Source organism: Schistocerca cancellata, chromosome 2 (assembly GCF_023864275.1).
Source record: "Schistocerca cancellata isolate TAMUIC-IGC-003103 chromosome 2, iqSchCanc2.1, whole genome shotgun sequence".
Taxonomy (NCBI): domain Eukaryota; kingdom Metazoa; phylum Arthropoda; class Insecta; order Orthoptera; family Acrididae; genus Schistocerca; species Schistocerca cancellata.
Genome location: NC_064627.1, coordinates 399,648,052 through 399,665,509, shown reverse-complemented (window position 1 = coordinate 399,665,509; position 17,458 = coordinate 399,648,052). Strand labels below are relative to the sequence as shown.

Below are 17,458 nucleotides of genomic sequence, written 5' to 3'. Positions count from 1 at the left end.
TACACGTTAGAACGCCGGTGCCATAATACTTCAGGACGCGGCTAGAGGACCCGAAAGAAAAGGGTACAGACCAGTGATATAATGGACAAATGTGCCTTTACTTTTTTTTGCGGCAGCAGGAAAATGTTGTAGCTGTGTCACACCAATATAGAGGGCTGAAGAAGCATTACGCTTAAACGGATTGCAAGTAAACTAAAAACTATTTGATAACTGTCAGCTACCATTGGTAACTAATCTGCTGACGTTAGGTGATGCTACTTCAAACGCAGAGTTCACGGTATTAAACGGGTTTCAAGTAAATAATCGAAGACATAAGCAAGAACTATTTTGGATTTAATTTCACCACTACACAAGAACTTAACAGTGTCTACATCATGTCAATAACAGAATCAAAAATGTCGCTCGTTCCGTGGTGACCGGCGGCGGACTACACCGCCTCCGGGAAGACCTCGTCGTAGGGCACGAGGCCGGCGATGCCGGACAGCACCAGCGTCACCACCTGGGACAGCGCCTCGGCCAGGGCGGGGCCGATCTCCTTCACCACCTCCTGCCAGTTCTCGTTCAGGAACTGGTTCGTGTTGTCTCCTGTCCAACACAAGAGGCGTCTCTCAACAACACATTATCACGCTTTGTTTCCGAAAAGGACAAAGTACACTGAGGTGACAGAAGTCATGGGAAAGTAATATGTGCACATGCAGGTGGCGGTAGTATCGGGTACACAAGGTATAAAAGGGCAGTGCATCGGTAGAGCTGTCATTTGCACTCAGGTGATTCATGTGGAAAGGTTTCCGACGTGATTATGGCCGCACAATGAGAATTAACAGACTTTGATCGCGGAGTGGTAGCTGGAGCTGGATGTATAAGACGTTACTTCGAAAATTTTTAGGGAATTCAGTATTCCGAGATCCAAAGTGTCAAGGATGTGTTCAGGAACAGGAAGTGGGCAACAGCCCTCACTTAACGACCGAAAGCAGCGGCGTTTGCGTAGAGTTGTCAGCGCTAATACACAAGTAACACTGCATGAAATAGCCGCAGAAATCAGTGTGCGATGTACGACGAACGTACCCATTATAACAGTGCACTGATATTTAGAGTTAATCGGCTATGGCAGCTGACGACAGACGCGAGTACCTTTGCTAACAGCATGACATCGACTGAAGTGCCTCGAGCTCGTGACCATATCGATGGGACCCTATACGACTGGTCAGATGAACCCGATTTGGACGCGTGGAGTGACCGCGTGGTTTGAGGCGCCATGTCATGGATTGTGCGGCCCCTCCCGCCGGAGGTTCGAGTCCTCGCTCGGGCATGGGTGTGTGTGTTGTTCTTAGTTAGTTTAATTTAGTTTAAGTAGTGTGTAAGTCTAGGGACCGATGACCTCAGCGCTTTAGTCCCTTAGGAATTCACACACATACATACATTCATGATTCCAGATTTCACCTGGTAGGAGTCGATGGTAGGGTTCGAGAGAGGCGCGGGCCCCACGAACCCATGGAGTCAGGTTGACAACAAAGCAAGGTGGAAGCTGGTGGTGGCTCCATAATGGTGCGGGCACTGTTTATCTGGAATGGACAGGGTCCTCTGGTCCAACTGAACCGGTCCCAAACAACGATGGAACATTTACGAATGACAATACGCCATGCCAACAATTTTTTGTTCGACGAATTACTTGGCACCCATATCGCCCGACATGAATCTCATAGAACATTTATGGGACATAATCGACAGGTAGGTTCGTGCACAAAATCCTGCAGCGGTAACACTTTGCCTATGGAGGCACCATGGCTCAATATTTTTGGAGGGGTTTCCAAAGACTTGTTGAGACCATTCCTTGTCGAGTTTCTGCAGTATGCCGGAAACAGGAGGTCCGACACGATATTAGACGGTACCTCATGACTTTTGCCACTTCAATGTATAGATGAGAGGAACAGCGAGGGAAGAAAGCTGGCAGGGCAGGGAAGGATACGTCACAAGAAAGGCGAGGGTTACGCTTACCGAAGATTCGTGTGCAATATAAACCAATGTGAACATTTGTAATGCAACACACACAGCAGGGGAAATAATACCAGGTTTCTGTTTAAAATTCAAGTGAAAACAAGAACAACTTAGCTAAGATTTTGAAAAATCTAAAACATTTATTAGCCCTTACGTACAGAAATTTCAATGTTAATTTTATGTATGTTTCCAAGATTGCCGAGAAATTAAGATAGTGTAATGATGGTATTTCACAAATAGGCTAAAGCCTTTTACGCATTCAACGGTTCCTTTACAGAAAATTGTGAGATAAGTTGAATTCGCTGAATATCTCGGCACATCAGTCGATGAAAACAGTAATAAAAAATTGAGAAAAGTGCTATCATGATCATGCAAGTCACGTTTCATTTAAGCTTAATTAACCTCTGACTCGCTGCTACGTATCTGGTATTATTCGAAACAATAATCAATAAAAGTTTCTTCTTATTTTGCTTTTGTTTCATATTAATGCTAGCGAAATATTACGCAGTTTGTAACTCGTTTCTAACGGTGTAAAATGTGATAATCACAAAAAATTCGTGTCTTTTGTAGCACAGAGACATGGTGCAAACTGCTTCACATTTTGTGAAAGAGGTAAAACAATCCATTCCGTTTGCGAAGCCAAGGTATTGGTTGAATTTTATTCACTTTTTGTTCCGACAGCATAGTGCGTGTATTGACATCTTCGCGGTGACAAAATGTCATCCACTTTAGGGTACTAACCACATCCATCACATCGGTTTTCGATGCGTGGTTTTGGATTAGATTTGTATATTTTTGCTTTTTTTAAAGAGCATAATTCATTAACAGCAACATACACTTCTGCCCTACTCTTTGAGTCTGTACAGCTAAAAGAGTCTCTGTGACAGAGACATCCAAATTTGAAAAGATCCGTAATGATCTTTTCCGCAGGCTGATTTTCACGGCAAGTGCTCTGCGAAATACAGTAAACGTTGGCCCAAATCACTTAAATCAGAATCAATTACACAATGAAGAAATCTGATTTGTTAGACCGATGTACAAAAAAATTGTTGTGCATCAAAGCTTTCCCATAAAAACCGTACAAAATGCTGTGACAGAGCGAGCACACGACTGTGTCCATTAAAGGTTAAAGTTATAATTTAAACACTTAACTCGCATAACCATGATAGTAGAAATGTAGCCTAAAATTACTATACATAGACACGAAATTTCCAATAATAGCCGATAGTACAACATTAAATACTCCTTTCCTAGCAATCATAGATAGAAGATCGCCGAAACAGCTCAATTTAACGTAATAGCAATTACTCACCTCGCGATAGCAAGGTGCGTCTTTAGAAAACTCAGTTTCATGCACTGCGGTCTATTAGCACTGAGGGGCAGCATAAAAAGAGAAATACCTAGCGTAGAGCGTGCACAAACGTTGTAGGTCGATTGAAATAAAAATTAAACCTGTGTGATCTAGAGGGCTCGGATAGAAAGAGATAAGGGTACATTACCCGATTTTTGATATGTATTGGCTTTCATACATTATCAATTATTGCCAAGGTGGTGGTTTCTGTTAAACAGGAGCCCGTTTCAAGGAGAAGCGCGCGTTCACTTGTAATGAAGGGCCTGCAACGTGAAATTCACATTAAAAAAATCTCCATGACCTAAAGACCTAATGTCATAAAGCGGTTGCTTTAGAATTTGATGCAAAAAGGGCCAATTATTCCATTCGTTTTGCGGTTCACGATTACGATACCTCGTATTAATTTAATGAGAGTGGCAGAAATGGAAAAACATGGCAGAGCCATAAAATCAACCAAGCTTCCGCTCAGTCAAAACTGCTCTAGAGCCGCTGAACAATGGCCCATCAATCTCTACCTCTCTCCCTCACTCGGCTCATTACCTGACCTTCCTTAACCAGTGCAGATCTACTTTACCTTTACCCGAGCCATGGAAGAAGAGACTGTTTTTATATTTCAGTTGGTTTACGCACTCTCTGCCATCTTTTCGAGATACAATGATTTAGTCCGTAATTGTCTGTACGTTTGAAGACCATCCTCTGAACAGTGTTTGTATAATACCTTTCTTTTACTGCATTTTAACACGTATTCATAATCGAGTCATATGTGACTGGTCAGAAAGACTAGGCACAAAATCACCCTTACAGTATGAAAACAAATGAGAGCCTTTGGAATATCACCGTTCTGGCAGGAAGTTTCCTATTTCTATTCAGTACTTGGCGCAGGCAGGGGATATTTTAGATACTATCCCGCCTGAACATTGGCCACAATTTTACAGATTGTCTCTGGGTGCAGAGAGTATACACACTGAAGTTACAGACTGTGGATTTTATAACAAATATGGAAACCAGAACCCAATAGTCCTACAGTTATTCATCATCTCTTCTCCGATGTTTCCCCAGTGCGCAAACCCTTGACCTACTTTAGACGTATCGAGAGATTGCCATGCAGAGGAACAAAGGAAAGTATGTTTATTAGAAGGTCCTCAGGAGACGTCATTTGATTTGGTTCCTATATCCCTTGAAATGAAAAACTGTCTGTCCTGAAGTATTCCCCTACAAACTCGTCTACAATACTTTCTTTTTATTCTAGACGAAACATGTTTTTTTTTCTGCAAGTGAAGACAAGTAAGCGTGAGTCAGTTCATAGTGACCAAAGCTACTGATCTAACCGGCTTAAGCGTACAGTGATTATAGTGCAGCGTCGAACGCAATTGAGGTAGAAGCCTCAGCTGAGTAGTAGTTTACAAAATTTATCAACGGAAACATTTGTTCTGGTATGTGTGAGCGTTCTGTAGAGTATCTTGAAACTACTCTGAGGGAATAAGTTAGAGGAAATAGGTAGATGAAATTCTCATGTTTCACCGAATACTACTATACTCACTGGAGTTAAACGACAGTTTTTGTAACTTGTAGGATTTTTTCTGTGGAACATTGACGCTTATAAACACCATCCTCAGAGACACCAACGCTCGCTTATGGGTAAGCAGGCGTTCAGAAAGTTATCATCTTTTGAACAGCCCTCTCTTATGTAGTAATAAAATAATTTCAATGTCGAAGTAGCACAGATTGCAACAATAATTATTACAAAAGGATGGAATTTTGATAAATGACTCTAGGCCTCTCTCTTTATCAAGTGGAATAACATGAAAAATGAAGTGCAAAATTTGCTTCCCAGTGACGGTTTAGTTTGCTGCAAGACCTTTTTTGTATACTATTTAGAATTTCACTCGAATGTATTTGCAAATAGTGTCCTGTGATTATCTGAGAGGAAATAAAACGGCTATCGTCATAGATGGTACTTAAGATCAATCTGGCTGCACATCCCCATGAACATGAACAAGAGTTTGATTGGTTTGCATCATCACCGGCCATCCTCCGATCAACGTACAACGAGCATAAACAGTGGGTTGTCACAAACTGTCTGTCCAAGATATAAAAAATATTGCGCTAGTATCGAAAACGTTGAAATAATACCGGGTGATCAAGAAGTCAGTATGAATTTGAAAACTTAATAAACCACGGAATAATGTAGATAGAGAGGTGAAAATTGACAGACATGCTTGGAATGACATGGGGTTTTATTAGAAGCAAAAAAAAAAAAAACAACAAAGTTCACAAAATGTCCGACAGATCTCTTGCGCGCGTCGTTTGGTGATGATGGTGTGCTCAGCCGCCACTTTCGTCATGCTTGGCCTTCCAGGTCCCCAGACCTCAGTCCGTGCGATTATTGGCTTTGGGGTTGCCTGAAGTCGGAAGTGTATCGTGATCGACCGACAGCTGAAAGTCAACATCCGACGCCAATGCCTCACCATAACTCCGGACATGCTTTACAGTGCTGTTCACAACATTATTCCTAGACTACAGCTATTGTTGAGGAATGATGGTGGACATATTGAGAATTTTCTGTAAAGAACATCGTCTTCGCTTTGTCTTACTTTGTTATGCTAATTATTGCTATTCTGATCAGATGAAGCGCCATCTGTCGGACATTTTTTGTGTGTCAATCTGTACCTCTCTATCTACATTATTCCGTGATTTGTTCAGTTTTCAAATTTATACTGACTTTTTGATCACCTTGTATATCAACCACGGACAGTGTTTCGGTGTCTCAAGAGACTAAAAACGATCCTATCTGAAAGCTTGAAGTATCATCGCCAATAATAGTCTCCTCCCCTCCTACTTGTTGCCTTAATGCTCCAGGACGATGTTCAGCCGTCGGTCTGCAGCCTGTCGTTCCCAGGATACACGGCCATCGCTAAATGCGGGGTTACAGGTTTTTACGTGATGGGGCCTATGAACTGCCTACGTTCGATACTTCGATATTTCTGTAATTTATGTGTATAACAATTTGAATTGGACGAGAATTTCCGCTTCTTAGCTTTTTAAGTATTTCGTCTCAATTCCCTGATTTTGAGTACTGGCTGCAGACGTTTATGTATGGCATTCACAAACTTCACCAGACGAACAATGGTTCCTTATAGGAATCATTGTGTTAAAGACACATAAGGGAATGTCTTTGACAATTAGACGCAATTTATATTGCAACGAAGTCAGATCAGTTTAATATTTAATCAACGAAATGTTACAGTCGATTTCATCTTATCAAACAGCGTTCGTATTGCATCTTTAGTGAACTAGTTGTTCACTACACAATACAAGGTTGGGAAAATGTGATATTGTGGGCTCGGGCGCCCACAGAGGCCCAGCTTGCTTGCCCTCTGCTGTCCCTGCATCCACCCCCCCCCCCCCCCCACGCCCCGTTCTTTCTACCAGACAGAAATTCCTCCTCCACTTCCCCAAATCTTGTGGCAACGCTCACTGCAAACCGAAACGCGCGGCACCAGGGACAGTTGACATTGTGTCGATGCAGTGTTAAAGTCTAATTGGTGGTAATTAGACAGAACAACTGAAAGTAAAATGCCCGAAGAAGAATTAAAATCTTTATGCTTTAATTCGCCGTGGGAAGACGATAAATTCATTCTGAAATACGAATTAGTTGCGGGCGTCTGAAAGTCACATCTTTACTGACACATCTCCTCAGTGAAAATGGCGGTGTGTCTTATTTTTGTGAAGTACGCTGGTAGACCAGAAGGATTTGTTTCGAGCGTTTTTCGCATTTCCTTAAGGACAGAGCGCTATTGATGGATATGAAACAAAGGCCAGTGAAAGAGTCTGAGACCCTCAGAAGGCATAAGATTTTGCCTTTCTAACAGACCCAACCAAGAACCTGCACTTCTTGAATACATCTTTGCACGGAATCATTTTACATCGTTTTGAGTTTCAAGAGAAAATTTCTTTCAGAAAGCTAGTGTGTGTACTCTCGAAACGTTTGACTAGCTGTTAAGTGAATAACTCTGAGAAAGGAAACATGGAAATGACGTTGCAATTAATTTTTTTACTGCGCTATAACTTCTGAGAGAAAATTTTAATAATAGATTTACACATTTAAATTGGTTTTATTTGATTTTAATATTTTGCATCTTCTTTTGCAATGGACGGAGAAAAGGTTCCTCCTGAATTTCTCTAGGAGCTCACTGACTTTCAGTGCAATCTCACGGTAAGGTAGAGTTTAATACTACAGAAAGTTTGGAAATCTCTTACAAAAATTATCCTCCTGAAAAGTTCCTGTAGTTGTATAACACGGCAGCTTGCATCACTACTGTAAGAGAGGTTTATCAACATCAAAATTAACTTAAACAATGGAAGTAGTCTCTCTGATGCAAATGCTACTGGAGCAATGACAAATAGTTTAACACTGAACATCGAGGTATCAGAAAAAGAGATGAAAATATAATGATTGCTGTAAAGGAGCGTTTCTTTCTCGCATGGAGTAGGCCTGCTTCCAAGTTAGAGTTTCTGTGTAAGATTAAATGAACGAATTTAGGAAACGTTTAATAAAAAGCATATGTAATTTGCTTGTTACTTTACATATGGACGACCATGAATTTTAAAATATTTTGGCACGTTTCGAAATTGACTGGACCTAAACTGCGGTCCGAAATAGGATCGTGTTTTCAGCATGCGATGGGCAGGACAGCTACAGACTCCGTCAGCGCCGGTTTGGGAACGTTTTTCCACACAAGCAACTTCTCATTTGGCGCCCCCCCTCCCCCTCCCCAACCCGTTTTCCGTCATACACTTTCAACCGTGTCAATGATACGCAAGGCCCCACGGGCGTCGCTTGCACCTTAACCCAGTCTTGGTCTCTGCTGAAACTTTCCCTGCAGACAAGCTGCACTTCCGTAACGAGCCATCCGCGTTGCCCATCAGCCTTCCGGGGTCTGCTCTCATGCCCAGCCCTGCAGTACAACACGAAACAGGGAGACAAAGCGAGGCACACGAACTACATCTTTGTATCTGTAGCGACGAATTATAATCTTCTGTTGTCAGCAGCTGTACACCAGTACGTATCTGGAGAGCACACGCTCTCCACCTCTGCAAAGACTGTCAATGCAGTATACTTAAGGCTCTTGAGCTTAGAAAATACATTTGCTATAAAGACTATTTTATATGCATCCTCTTAATTCAATCCTTGTCCGAATGGCTCTTTCTGCTGTTACCCCAAAGATGGTTTGTTCAACCAAAAGCTTCTTTAAGAACGTTTGTCTTTGAAATGCGCTTCTATACTTTTGTGTGGCATCGACGCAAGGTCAATCTAGCATAAAAAATTTAGAATAAAAATAAATTACAGTAGGCCTTCTCCGTGACACGAAAATTTAATGGCGATAGAGGACTGGAATTAGATAGTAGAGAAAGGAAGTGAAGATGAAATATGGACGTGGGAGAGTGGGACAGGGGTAGGAATGAATGCGTAAGCCGCCTGGTACAATTTTCCACAGAATATGTTTCAATCATTGCCAACACTTGCTTTAAGAATCATGAAAAAAGAAGAGGCTTGCAGACACAGAGAGGTTCCAGAAGACAGAGATTTAGAAACCAGACATTAAATTTCAAAACATTTACAGGGGCTGATGCGAACTCTGACCGTTATTTTTGTTATGAACTATAGATTGAAAAAGAGATATTACTGAAAGGCAGGAAATTAAAGAGATGCGATCTGGATAAACCGAAAGAGCTAAAGGTTGTTGATAGTTTCAAAGGGACCCTTACCCAATGATTGACTAAAACAGAGGAAAGGAATACAGTAAAAATTGAATCACAATATTGAAATATGAAATAGTTAAGGCAGCATAGATTTAAACTGGCAAAAAGGCAATGCCTAGTGGAAAACCTTGATGACACACGAGGCACTGAATTTAACTGATGTAAGGCGAATGTATAAAAATGCAATAAACGGACGTCTAAAAATAAGGAATGGCTATATGGCAAAAACAAGGATATAAAAGCATACATGACTGTGGGAAAGACCGATGCTGCCTATAGGCAAATTAAAGAAACTCTTGGGGAGAACAGAAGCAGCTGCGTAAGTATCAAGAGCTCAGAAGGCAAACCGTTTTAGACAAATAAGGGAAAGCTGATAGGAGGAATGCACAAGGGAAGTGAACTAGAAGACAGTACTATAGAAAGGAAAGAGAAAGTAGATGATGAAAAGCAGGGGTCATGCTACTGCTAGAAGAATTTAAGACAGCATTGAAGGATGTAAGACGAAACAAGAGACCTGGTGTAGACGACTTTCCTCCAGTATCATTGAGATTCTTGAGAGAGCCTGCCATGACAGAACTATTTCACGTTGTTTGCAAGATATATCTGCTAGGTGAACTAACCTCAGTATGTAACTTTTACGATTCAAGCGAAGACACGAGCTGATAATTGTAATATTACAGAACAACCAGTAGCTCCTACATAATGATACGAATTACATTTAGAAGAATGAGAAACTGGTATACGCTGACCTCGGGGAAGATCAATTTGAATTCTGAAGAAATGTATAAAGACACTAAGGGCTGGATGAGTACAATACGCAGGTTCAAATGGGTATAGGTTGAGGTAGTTACGAGGAGACAGAGGTTCATAGGACAGACTAGCGTTGAAAGCCCTATCAAACCATTCTTAGAACTGAAAATCACCACCACACGAGTAGCAGCTTGCGGTGTTATCTGTTGTTAGCTGACAGCTGATTTTGCTGCTCAGAGACACTGATTTATAAACCTCTCATTCGCAGAACTAATAAAATAACAGATTTATCCAAAAATTCATTGAACCCAAAGAAATTGATGACTTTGTCATTATTCACTCTTCTGCACCTTTTATGTTTTACACAGCTGTACGCTTTAATCCGCTATGGTCTATACACCGTAGAGCATTTCGAGATCTTCACGGTTAATTAATAATAAATACTTTTGCATCTTATAACTAAACGCACACATTAAAAGAACGCTGTAATAAGAACATGGACACAAAAAGATTCAGGACGTTTGGTGCCGTCTTTACCGCTCAATAGCCTGTCTTAATTTTGTAATCGACTAATGACAGCCGACTCACCGATTCCTATAATTTGTTTCACTGTCATTCCACTTAGGAGAGCTGCTGTGCCAATGTTGATCCAAAGTTACATATAAAATCAAGGAAAGATATGAATTTTGTTTCTTAGAATTGGGCTTGAACAATGCCCGTAACGAGTAACAGAAGGCTTTACTCAATAGCTTGTGCTCTGACAGTAAATTCTTTCCTCACAGAAGTCTGATGCCACTTACCGAGAAGCTTGTCCCCGTCGAACAGATTCTCCAGGTACATGTAAGCGCGGCTCATCTCGTACTTGATGTCCGAGTCCACGGGCTTGATGTACTCCTTCCCGTCGTCCTTCGTCTCCAGTTCCCACTGCACCGTGATGTCGACATCTAAGTCAGCTAAGAAAAATAAGCAGATTTAGGCGTGTGTACTACATCTACTGGTAATCCGTGTGTCCAGTGTTGAACTACTTCTTACAGTGTATAAATATGAGTATAATACGATTCCCTGATGATCACTGAAAATAAATATAACTATTGACGTGAAACAAAGAGCAGTCTAAAATGATTAGATCTATGCTAGATGATGAAGAGGTGTGAACAAATCAAAGTGAACAAAATGCACTGCAGCTATGACCTGTCAGAATGCTTTACTGTGGAAGTTTAGTGTAGCCACTTATGTATGAGCTAAAAATACCTATTTGGAGGTATTATTGCAATGTAGTACAGTACTGGAGCTGAACAGGTCGCTTCAAAAAAAGTCATGCAGCCGATGAAAACTTACTTCATAACTCAAATTGCTCACTTAACGTGTTTCGGATTTATTTCCATCATCAAGTATCCAAGCGCACAGAGGATCAAAGGATACGAGCGCTGCTAGATGTAGGTGTATGTAACATAAGTTAACAGATTACTTGATTAGACTGTCGGCTTATGTTGCATATACGTGTAGTAATGACCCTCAGTGCACTCGGGTCTGTTGTTGTTGTTGTTGTGGTCTTCAGTCCTGAGACTGGTTTGATGCAGCTCTCCATGCTACTCTATCCTGTGCAAGCTTCTTCATCTCCCAGTACCTACTGCAGCCTACATCCTTCTGAATCTGCTTAATGTATTCATCTCTTGGTCTCCCTCTACGATTTTTACCCTCCACGCTGCCCTCCAATACTAAATTGGTGATCCCTCGATGTCTCAGAACATGTCCTACCAACCGATCCCTTCTTCTAGTCAAGTTGTGCCACAATCTCCTTTTCTCCCCAATTCTATTCAATACCTCCTCATTAGTTATGTGATCTACCCATCTAATCTTCAGAATTCTTCTGTAGCACCACATTTCCAAAGCTGCTATTCTCTTCTTGTCTAAACTACACTCCTGGAAATTGAAATAAGAACACCGTGAATTCATTGTCCCAGGAAGGGGAAACTTTATTGACACATTCCTGGGGTCAGATGCATCACATGATCACACTGACAGAACCACAGGCACATAGACACAGGCAACAGAGCATGCACAATGTCGGCACTAGTACAGTGTATATCCACCTTTCGCAGCAATGCAGGCTGCTATTCTCCCATGGAGACAATCGTAGAGATTCTGGATGTAGTCCTGTGGAACGGCTTGCCATGCCATTTCCACCTGGCGCCTCAGTTGGACCAGCGTTCGTGCTGGACGTGCAGACCGCGTGAGACGACGCTTCATCCAGTCCCAAACATGCTCAATGGGGGACAGATCCGGAGATCTTGCTGGCCAGGGTAGTTGACTTACACCTTCTAGAGCACGTTGGGTGGCACGGGATACATGCGGACGTGCGTTGTCCTGTTGGAACAGCAAGTTCCCTTGCCGGTCTAGGAATGGTAGAACGATGGGTTCGATGACGGTTTGGATGTACCGAGCACTATTCAGTGTCCCCTCGACGATCACCAGTGGTGTACGGCCAGTGTAGGAGATCGCTCCCCACACCATGATGCCGGGTGTTGGCCCTGTGTGCCTCGGTCGTATGCAGTCCTGATTGTGGCGCTCACCTGCACGGCGCCAAACACGCATACGACCATCATTGGCACCAAGGCAGAAGCGACTCTCATCGCTGAAGACGACACGTCTCCATTCGTCCCTCCATTCACGCCTGTCGCGACACCACTGGAGGCGGGCTGCACGATGTTGGGGCGTGAAGACGGCCTAACGGTGTGCGGGACCGTAGCCCAGCTTCATGGAGACGGTTGCGAATGGTCCTCGCCGATACCCCAGGAGCAACAGTGTCCCTAATTTGCTGGGAAGTGGCGGTGCGGTCCCCTACGGCACTGCGTAGGATCCTACGGTCTTGGCGTGCATCCGTGCGTCGCTGCGGTCCGGTCCCAGGTCGACGGGCACGTGCACCTTCCGCCGACTACTGGCGACAACATCGATGTACTGTGGAGACCTCACGCCCCACGTGTTGAGCAATTCGGCGGTACGTCCACCCGGCCTCCCGCATGCCCACTATACGCCCTCGCTCAAAGTCCGTCAACTGCACATACGGTTCACGTCCACGCTGTCGCGGCATGCTACCAGTGTTAAAGACTGCGATGGAGCTCCGTATGACACGGCAAACTGGTTGACACTGACGGCGGCGGTGCACAAATGCTGCGCAGCTAGCGCCATTCGACGGCCAACACCGCGGTTCCTGGTGTGTCCGCTGTGCCGTGCGTGTGATCATTGCTTGCACAGCCCTCTCGCAGTGTCCGGAGCAAGTATCGTGGGTCTAACACACCGGTGTCAATGTGTTCTTTTTTCCATTTCCAGGAGTGTATTTATCGTCCACGTCTCACTTCCATACATGGCTACACTCCATACAGAAACGCTTTCCTTTGCCATTGCCAGTCTACATTTTATATCCTCTCTACTTCCACCATCATCAGCTATTTTGCTCCCCAAATAGCAAAACTCCTTTACCATTTTAAGTATCACATTTCCTAATCTAATTCCCTCAGCATCACCCGACTTAATTCGACTACATTCCATTATCCCAGTTTTGCTTTTGTTGATGTTCATCTTATACCCTCCTTTCAAGACACTGTCCATTCCGTTCAACTGCTCTTCCGAGTCCATAGCTGTCTCTGACAGAATTACAATGTCATCGGCGAACCTCAAAGTTTTTATTTCTTCTCCATGGATTTTAATTCCTACTTCGAACTTTTCTTTTATTTCCTTTATTGCTTGCTCAATATACAGATTGAATAACATCGGGGATAGGCTGCAACCCTGTCTCACTCCCTTCCCAACCACTGCTTCCCTTTCATACCCCTCGACTCTTATAACTGCCATCTGCTTTCTATACAAATTGTACATAGCCTTTCGCTCCCTGTATTTTACCCCTGCCACCTTCAGAATTTGAAAGAGAGTATTCCAATCAACATTGTCAAAAGCTTTCTCTAAGTCTACAAATGCTAGAAACGTAGGTTTGCCTTTCCTTAATCTTTCTTCTAAGATACGTTGTAGGGTCAGTATTGCCTCAAGTGTTCCAACATTTCTACGGAATCCAAACTGATCTTCCCCGAGGTCGGCTTCTATCAGTTTTTCCATTCGTCTGTAAAGAATTCGCGTTAGTATTTTGCAGCTGTGGCTTATTAAACTGATAGTTCGGTAATTTTCACATCTGTCAATACCTGCTTTCTTTGGAATTGGAATTATTATCTTCTTCTTGAAGTCTGAGGGTATTTCGCCTGTCTCATACATCTTGCTCACCAGACGGTAGAGTTTTGTCAGGACTGGCTCTCCCAAGGCCGTCAGTAGTTCTAATGGAATGTTGTCTTCTCCGCGGGCCTTGTTTCGACTCAGGTCTTTCAGTGCTCTGTCAAACTCTTCATGCAGTATCGTATCTCCCATTTCATCTTCATCTACATCCTCTTCCATTTCCATAATATTGTCCTCAAGTACATCGCCCTTGTATAGACCCTCTATATACTCCTTCCACCTTTCTGCTTTCCCTTCTTTGCTTAGAACTGGGTTTCCATCTGAGCTCTTGATGTTCATACAAGTGGTTCTCCTTTCTCCAAAGGTCTCTTTAATTTTCCTATACGCAGTATCTATCTTACCCCTAGTGAGATAAGCTTCTACATCCTTACATTTGTCCTCTAGCCATCCCTGCATAGCCATTTTGCACTTCCTGTCGATCTCATTTTTGAGACGTTTGTATTCCTTTTTGCCTGCTTCATTTGCTGCATTTTTATATTTTCTCCTTTCATCAATTAAATTCAATATTTCTTCTGTTACCCAAGGGGTTCTACTAGCCCTCGTCTTTTTACCAATTTGATCCTCTGCTGCCTTTACTATTTCATCCCTCAAAGTTACCCATTCTTCTTCTACTGTATTTCTTTCCCCCATTCCTGTCAGTTGTTCCCTTATGCTCTCCCAGAAACTCTGTTCGGTCTATGATTACGCAAATAAATCCGAAAGGTATCAGGGGAGCAATCTGAGTTATAAAGCATTTTCCACCGGCTGCATTAATTTTTTGAAGCGATCTATTCAGTTCCAATATAGTACCACATTACAATATAACCGTGATTGCCTGCCTCATGTCTCATCTATATAAAAGTATTATATTTTATTTAATTGTTATATACTTTTTCATGGTCTTGATCTTCTTTCTCTTCTCAAGGTGTCGCCTTCCTTCAGAGAAGCGGTTAATATTGTTTTTAACTGTGCATATCTAATCAGTGTTAGGGACGTGCATCCAAACCACTCTCTCAGATTTTGTAGCCACGTTGTTCGTCATCTTTCTCAATTCCGTATTTTTACTGATTCGCGTTAGAATTTCATCACATAAATATTACATACATTACCTCCTATTTATCGGCACGATGTTACCGACCACTTGGCTTCTTTTGATCTTTTAATTTAAAAAATAATCAATAGATATAAAACTATACTAAGTTTAAAAACGATAGCTTCAGAACTGATATGCCTAATACTTTCTCCTATGGAGTTCTTTGTGTTGAGATATGTAGGTAACCGATTGTATGGGGATGCTGTTCAAGATGATGTTTTCTGAAATTATGAGATGACCAGAATTACAGCTTTCTAGAAAAGGGGAGAGTTCAGTGTATAATCTACAGCTAATAAAATGTACAGAAACCAAGCGTGATTTTTCGGTCCAGGGTGGGGAGGGGGCTTTGAAGGGCGTTAAATATTTCCTAAGAGAGGATATGGAGTGTTTACACATGGATGGGGGCTACACTAATATTGGATCGTTGTCTTGTTGTTAGTATAAGACTATAACATTAGACAAGTGTACAAGTTCGCAGCTACTGCAGTTATAAGCTTCTAAGTTACTGATTAGATTTTGAATTAAAACTATTAGCAATGGTAGTCGAAGTTTTCCTGTACAAGGTGTCACTAACATAGTAACAACGGTCTTGTGAAAGATAGTGGTGGAGTGGATAGCGGTCAAGGGCAACCTCTTACCCTTATCGTGAAAAAATGCGCCTTAAAGAAAAAGAATCAGAAATGCAGAGGGCAAAGAAAACCTCTGGATTAAAGACATGTAGTATGTATTCAGAGGATACTCACGACCTGTACCAGAAGAAGTACCATAATGATCTGTCCATTGGAGGAAATGTTCGAATTACTTCCACATTCGGATTTCAGAGGGTGGAGTGCCAAGAGAAAAAGATTGAATAACCAACGAAAGGGTAACATTCTGCAAGTCGGAGCGTGGAATGTCAGAAGGCTAAACAGCAGTGAAACTTATGCTATTATAACACTTCCTCATAACACCAGAGGTGAGAGTACTTGCCAAACAGAACAAGGGTTTGCTTTGAATTTTGAATTCCCTGTTTAGTGCACGGCTTTAATAGTTATATCTAACATTGTCAGAGAAGGAGAAAGCGATCGCATACAGATTTCTTAAAAATATATATATCATTATCTCTATCGCGTACATTATAACACATTAAAATATAATGACTAGTTTCCCTTGACTAAGCAACCATCTTCAGACGACTAGTGGTAAAATGCATGTCACCATACAGCGTACTGAAAACTCTGCGCCGTCTATATAGATGTGAGCATGTCTCTACGTGAATAACAATTTCATACAAAAACTGAATAAACCAGCAAGGTAAAACCAATTAGTTCAAAACTATGCTTAATGAGGTTTCAGTCAATTTTGAAATGGATACAGAACATATCTGCACCGAGAAACCTGTGAAAGTTGAAAAATGTCTGTGTTCAGTAGGTCTGATATGACTGTGACCGACTCACGACTGTAGCAAGACTAACAGGTACGTCGAGTAGTTGATAAGCGCCGGCGAACTTACTGAGTGTGATGTTGGCATCTCCGCTGCCCTTGATCGGTAGCAGGAGGACTTTGCCGTCCACCTCGTATTTCCCCAGCAGTTGGCCCACCGGGACGGATGCCTTAATTTCCGCTTTGTTGTTGGCGAGGTCGAAGCTGTAACGAAGGCGGAAACACTTGCCATTAAAATTTACAGCCACACGAATCCAAATAATGATACTACTTAGGCACATAACTTTAATTAAGGCGGAAATAACGCAAAGATTTAAGAGATCTCATACTTGAACAGGTTTCATGGATCTTAAGGAGTGATTTGTGCCTACGGCCACATCACAAAATACAAATCACGATTTGGAAGAAATTGTCGACCTTGGTCATCATTTGACAGTAAAAATATTCGTTACTGTTATTTGTAAATCAAAATTCACTTTATCATGCTATGAGCTACATTCCTAAAGAATCAGACGAGACTGAGGTATAACTATTAGACTCACTGGGGTGTAGAGCTTACGGACGAAAGTAACTTTCGCAAGATGTGTCACTGCCACGTAACAGAGGTCGAGGAAACTTGGATTATAAATAATATGAAATGCTACAGTGTAGTAGAGAAAATAGCGCAAAGACATACGCAATGAGACAAACAGAAATGATCCTTTTTTGTTAAGAACTGTGATTGTACTATAGTCACCGCGGTTCATAATGGTCCACTGGACATTACAAACGGCGGTACACTGTTCTTAATAGGATGTGTGACGAAAGGTCACCACAGATGGCCA

General features: G+C 42.1%; 1 protein-coding gene across 1 annotated transcript in view; it reads right to left on the bottom strand.

The window, feature by feature from the left end:
* Nucleotides 1-312: 312 nt before the first annotated feature.
* Nucleotides 313-17,458, bottom strand: part of LOC126161831 (protein takeout-like) — a 42,001-nt gene continuing 24,855 nt past the window's right edge. Inside the window, exons 4-6 of the mRNA XM_049917934.1 lie at nucleotides 16,705-16,838; nucleotides 10,660-10,812; nucleotides 313-585 (exon numbers count right to left, since the gene is read on the bottom strand). Coding sequence (XP_049773891.1) covers nucleotides 428-585; nucleotides 10,660-10,812; nucleotides 16,705-16,838 — 445 coding nt within the window. The 3' untranslated portion in view covers nucleotides 313-427. The remainder of the gene's footprint in view (nucleotides 586-10,659; nucleotides 10,813-16,704; nucleotides 16,839-17,458) is intronic.